General features: G+C 38.2%; 1 protein-coding gene across 1 annotated transcript; it reads right to left on the bottom strand.

Annotated features, from left to right (window-relative positions):
* Positions 1–734: 734 nt before the first annotated feature.
* On the bottom strand, positions 735–6,065 carry LOC122044221 (protein LHY-like). The gene is made up of 8 exons (XM_042604746.1): positions 5,814–6,065; positions 5,598–5,738; positions 5,397–5,508; positions 3,869–3,930; positions 2,537–2,740; positions 1,275–2,450; positions 1,109–1,186; positions 735–926 (listed from the first exon to the last, which is right to left on the bottom strand). The coding sequence occupies exons 2-8, from the start codon at positions 5,637–5,639 to the stop codon at positions 735–737; spliced, it is 1,866 nt and encodes a 621-aa protein (XP_042460680.1). The 5' UTR covers positions 5,640–5,738; positions 5,814–6,065.
* Between the last annotated feature and the right edge of the window lie 324 nt (positions 6,066–6,389).

The raw sequence follows: 6,389 nt of genomic DNA, 5'->3' as shown, positions 1-6,389 counted from the left end.
TTCGTATTTCATTGTGGAACGCACACTGTTTGTTTCATCATGAATATATGGTCCGAAGACATTTGAGTCATAGGTCATTCCTTCTAGTATTTGGTCTTGACCTACTGTGGCACTACCCTTATCTTATTTGTGATTGCCAAGTTGTAGCTGCCACTAGTGGTTTATCCATTGGTACCTAACTTTAAGCGCACAATGAGCATTACTTTGTTCAGGCAGCGTTATGTTTACCTCGTCGGAAATCTATTCAGCAAGATAATTCTTTCTATGTTGCAGGTGCTAAGCATTTAATTTCAATTAATTTAAAGAATATTATGTACTTAATGACAGAGACGCTTACAAAATCTAGTGTTTTTTTTTTGTAGATTTAATAGTTTATTTATTCTAATGAAGATGTGAATCTATTAGCAAAATCAATGTTTGTTTAAAAGTTTGAAGCTGCTGGAATGGTGAATTACATGATGACGATGATACACTTGAATCAGTGATTCTTTAAGTAGTTATTAATATATGAAATCAGATTAAATAGGAATAGAAGTTCTGTAGGTAAAAAATATGAGCCTTTGTCTTAGTACACAAGTATTTTCAATAGATTTATTTTAGTCCCACAAAATACTAAATTAATATAAATTACATGTAAGAACTATTGCATTGATGCTTATCAAAATTCATAGGCATATGATGAATCAAACCACAAGAAATGCATTGCTGTTTTTTCATTTACTGTGTTTCTACGTTCAAGCTTCCTCTGGTAGGCATATCCTCTTGTTACCAGTTTCCTCTCTGGTTGTTTTGTTCTCCTTGGCTTCCACTGAGCACCTCTTGTATGGTTTAAATACTGATTGGCTCGCCTTAAAGTTCCCGTGTTTGAAATTGTTCGAAGAACTTGTGTCTGGATTGTTGTCGTTCACTTTAGTTGGTACCCCTCCCTTCGCAAAGCATTGCAGACAGCAGAGATCAGTTTGCAGTCAAAACTAACACAAAGGGAACTTTCACTTGAAGTCGTGTGAAGATAAAATGAACAATCTTCGCACAGATTTCGCGTGGAGGTTTCCCTTAGTTTGTAGGTGTAAACGATCAACTGGAAGTGTAGTTTCCTTATCTTGCTCACCTTTGTTTGTGCAACTCCAGTATGCAATGCAGAGTCATATGGTCGTCTTTCAAGGGATGCTCCAAATGTAGTATGATTCTGACAAAAAAATAGGCATGTCGATTAGAGCAAAGTACATGCTCATATGTGACTACTAGTTACAAAAACAGAAGAAACACATGAGAACCTGTTCAGAGATTGGCATCCAAGACTGGCCCATCACTCCATTGCTTCTGTCTCTAGCTTCGCCAATGAAACGTTTGGTTTTGTTATCTTCATCTGTCTCAAGCTCGTCTGGTATAGTGTTTTCACTAGCTACTACGCACTGCAGTCTGTTAGCTTTGGCTTGGTTCAACTCAGAGAATTCAGAGTTTTCACCCTTTGCACTTGCATCATTAGGAGATGATGATCCTGGCTTAGGAGAGGATTGTGGTGGTTTTAGAATCTCAGATTGATGTCCTCCTGGAACTTGCATCATCTCCACAGCCAACGGTGGAAGGACTTGCATTGTCTCCGCAGTTGGAGGGACTTCAGTTGCAGGAGGTGATGGAAAGATATGCGGAAGGTGGGGGGTACACCATGGCATGATCCCCTGTGCTGCCCACCAGGCAGCTGCAGCTGCAATGGTGGCAGTGACTAAAGATGGTGTGCTTGGAGACGACTTCATTCCCCTCGCTGAAGGTTCTCCACCTTGTATTTCTGGATTCAAATAAAGGTGGCCGTCCACCTCAACAGACGGACAGTACGATGCTGCCAGACTTGCTGCAGCATGCACTGATGGAATTTGTTGCAATGTAGAAATGATAAGATTTGAAAATGCTGATGACATGTTCAGAAAAGCGTCACAAGATCCACGTTGGTTGTTGTATTGGACGACTGGTGAGAACTGATGCTGTAAGCCTAAGGCCAGATTGTGCTGGAGTTGCAGCAGAGGAGAATGTTTAAGGCCCATTGATGGACCAACAGCTGCTGCAGGTCCTGGCTGATCACTGCTTGTGAGGGTTTGCTCATTCTTCTCTTTACTTCTGTTAATGCCGACGGAGTGTGCCTGTTTGATCGATGAAACATGATAATTTGATATGCTACCTTCAACGTCTACAATGTTGTTATTTGAACTCATGCAACTTCCTTGGATGAGTACATTCCCCTGATACACCAAAGTTGCCTCGTTGAATGTATTGATAGGCAATACGGGGTTATCAACTGCAGCATTCTCTTTCGAACTTCTAACTGTAGGCAAAAATTCCATTAAGACGGGACTAGTTGAACCCTTGTTTGATATAGATGCAGACAACCCATGCTGAGCAATGTTAAGGACTACTGAGGAGTTACCGCTTTCAGTATTCTCTTTAACTTTAAGTTTCTGCAGGAAAAGGAAACCCCACTGTAAAACTCAATGGTGAAATTGAGAGATGAAGTGTGTTTATTGACACGGCGGATATTAAGTACCTCTTTGTTTGCATCATTTTTCAAGCAAATAGGGTTTGGTGGTTTGCTGCCTGCTGCTGCTTCTTCCCCAGAGGGTGAAAGGGAGCCAGTGGTTGTCTTTCTTGGATATGGATAGTTTGGCTTCCTTTTAGGACGTGGAGGGGGTATGTCTATGTCATGGACATGGCCTGGGGAAGCACCTTTTGAAAGAGCTTCTTTTTCCAGCTGCAAATCGACTTGTGTCAGTCACAGAAGAAAAGAAGGAAACCAATCAAAACAAAAAAGGAAACCAAAAACACAGTTCAACATGATCATAACTACCAATCTAGCAATTAAAACTAGGAAAATCATTACATGAATCATTCAAAATATATATATATATATATTTGAATGATTCATGTAATGGTTTTCCTATATATATATATATATATATATATATATATATATATATATATATATATATATATATCATTGCCGAAATTTATCATTCTCAAAACAGAAGCAATCAGGATTGAGTAGTGTAACTGCTAAGTTGGATATCAGCCTCGGCCCTCCGGCAAGGCCAAACCGCTGATAAGATGTGTCATGAACTAGATGTCTAAGTGGATGTCCTAAACAATGTCAAGAGAAGAGACTAGAACACTTAAAGAGATGAGATGGAAAAGGAGGTCAATGGCAAGGAGTTAAACAATTACATGGGCTGCTTTAATTATTAGGTAATGTAGGATGGAGCTGATGATCGAATAGAGTTCAATGGACATTGTGCAGACAACCATAATCTTAGATTAGGACATGAAATAACTGCTAGATTTATAAATATACTTATTTGTGTAATGCCTAAAAGCTTTTGTATTGCACAAACATGTCCCATCAAGGAGATGATGTGGGGTTTATTCAAGAGAATCACACGTAAAACAGGATCTTCTCAAAGATGAAAAAAAAAGTTGGAGAGAGAACAGCAAACGGTTGTGAGGATTCATCATAAAGAGTTTCTAATCATCGACATCAACAAGGATCATACTTTGAGGTGTTGTGATTACGTGGGTTGAAACCATGTGCATGGCTAGCCTGCCTTTTCTTCTCTAAGCAGGTGGAGAAGATTTGTTAGAGTATTCCAGTTTGAGTCCTAGGTAGTTCACACGACCTAGGTTCTACGATTCACGACTCACGACTCTCGCGTTGACCTAGTTGCAATTGCATACAAACCATGGAATACCCTTTTTCACAAATACCACTCTAGGATAGAATCAGTCAATGACACTGAACCCGTTACAACTTGCAGTATTTCCATGACAAATCACTCTGAACTCTACTCTAAAAGATGTTGGAAAGTGATTTCGTAAGAGCATTTACCTTGGTGAAGAATTTCTGCGCATGACTTCTAATCTGTACTGCAGTCTTTGTACCAATGTGATCTGTAACAGGAATCAGGAATTGAACCATAAAATTTGACAAACACATCGTGCTTGAGCAAACTACAAATGTACTAACTAGACTTCAATAAAATAGTCAAATATTGGAAATAGACTGCTTATATGTATATTAAACTTCACTAAAAATACCCAACCTTTACAATTATTCTCCATCTTGCAATGTTAACAAATATGTTACAACCTATTTAATTTTATTTTAGCAATTATACCCTACCATAAATATGATAATTTGATTTACTTAGAAATAATTGTCATGTCATATGCAACTAAAAATGATCGATTGTCTAAGCCATTCATGAGTAAACTTAAGTTCAGCTCTATAAGAGCTCATTTATATTTATTCATTAGCATATAACATATGAAAAATGAAACAAACTATATTAGTGAGCTTGACTTGTTACTATTAATGAATAATTTATCAATAAACTTATTTTTTTTAACTTGTATAACTATATTTTTATTTATTTATATGTTATTCAAATACAAAAAAGCAATATATTACTTTGTTATTTTTTTATAAATTTAAATAACTTATAATATGTAAAAAAAACTTTAAGAAATTAATATGTTTCTGATTTATTAAATTAATATTATAATTGAATTGGAAGATAAAATATCTCTACTTGAGCTCAAAGAGATTGAACTTCGACACAGCCAAGCACGGCTCTGACTTGGCTCCATTACACCTGAGGAAGTCAGTAATTTGACCACACCAAAGGCACTAAAGCCATCACCTAAAAATTAGTGTCAACTATAATGGTGGAACAAAGTTGTTAATAATTCAAATAGTTTAGGAACAGATTTGTTAAAATTAGAATATGGGAATGAATTTGTTGAAAGTGATAGGTTTTTTTAATATAATTTACTATTAAACCTTAACTAATTGCACAGAATTCAAGTCATGGTAATTATATAAATGCCTTGTCTACTTGGATGACCAATATGAGGGAAGAAGAAAGGAGGAGTTGAAGGGGAAAAAAGAAACAGGAAAAGTGCACCGAAAAGATGCTGATTTCTACCAGTAATACAATAAATAAAGGAAAAAACAAATCAAATTATTAATTAATTGTTTGCGAGGAGATTAGTTAGATGAGATGTTACCCATAGTTAAGATCTCATCTTCTTCCATGAAGTAAGCTAAATCTTCACTTAGATATATAGAAACCATGTAAGACATGTCTTTTAGATTTTGCATAATTCAGGTCTCTGGGTTTTGCCCAACTAATTCTAGAGATCATCCTCTAGAATATTTATGGCTACTTGTGCTTTGAAGCTGATGACACCATACCTTTTAGGAAGGCCATATCAGACAAAAAGGCATCTCCAAGCATATTGTGTGACAAACATAACCCAAACAGGAACAGGAAATTTATAGTATTGAACTGATATTAATTAATCCACTAAATAACAGAGACTTCTAACTTCAGTCAATTAGCAACAACACAAACCTTCTATTCGTTGCCATGCCCTCCCATACAGCTTCAGAGCTTCAAGGAAGCTGTTGTGTTCCTCCTCCGTCCACTTCTCCCTCTGCTTCGTAATAGTATACGGCTTCCTCACCTGCAACCCAACCACAACAAGTCAGACAAAGAACGAAGAACATCTAAGAACAATCCACAAAAACGGAACCGATCCATAAGCAGCACCACCTTTACGACCAACTCTTCTCTGGGAGATTGTTGTTCCTCCATTTTTAGAACCTAAATCTTCCAGAGGAATTGAATCACCAAATCGACCATCAAATCCTCCATCCTCCCCAAAATACCTCATACATCAACAAATCTACATCACTAAACGAGGGGGGAAAAATCCGAAATATCTCAGATTCGATTATTGAAAACTGAATCCAATCGCCTGCGACTCACCTCAGGAAGCCACCGCGCCGGGCGAAGAACGCCAACGAATCGTCCCCAAATCCGGCTATGCTTCACACGGATTGCTCGAAGCTGGAATTCCTCGGCGAGAGCCAGATGCTGAACTCGTCTTCCGCCGACAATGGCGATCGCAGAGGCTCCGATCGAGCAGATTGGCGGAGGAGGAAGAGGGCGAAGCCCAGTTCGGTTTCACTCGCTCACGGAGGAATCACAGCCACTACCATTTCTTGTGGGCTTCTTTGAATTAATTTTATTTATTTCCAAAAATTAAAAAAAATGTATAAAATATAAAGGAGGGAAGAACTCGATAGTTCTACACGAAATAAGAACACGCTACGCGTACTTAGCTGTGCCGTACTCCATTCCGACTCCTGCTTGAGCGTTGGTGGGCTCGACATGGATTCACCAATTACGATTTGGATACATGTAGGGTGGTCTTTTAGAAGGTAAGCTTATATGGGGACGAAAAAGGAAGGTCGGCGTGACACGTGGTATAAAGGCAGTGGAGGAGATCGCTTTTGGGACTGTGGAGTTGGCTCAAATCTGGCCACATGAACACGAGCTACC

Source organism: Zingiber officinale, chromosome 2A (genome assembly GCF_018446385.1).
Source record: "Zingiber officinale cultivar Zhangliang chromosome 2A, Zo_v1.1, whole genome shotgun sequence".
In the NCBI taxonomy this organism is placed as follows: Eukaryota; Viridiplantae; Streptophyta; class Magnoliopsida; order Zingiberales; family Zingiberaceae; genus Zingiber; species Zingiber officinale.
This window is presented reverse-complemented; position numbering and strand designations above follow the sequence as displayed.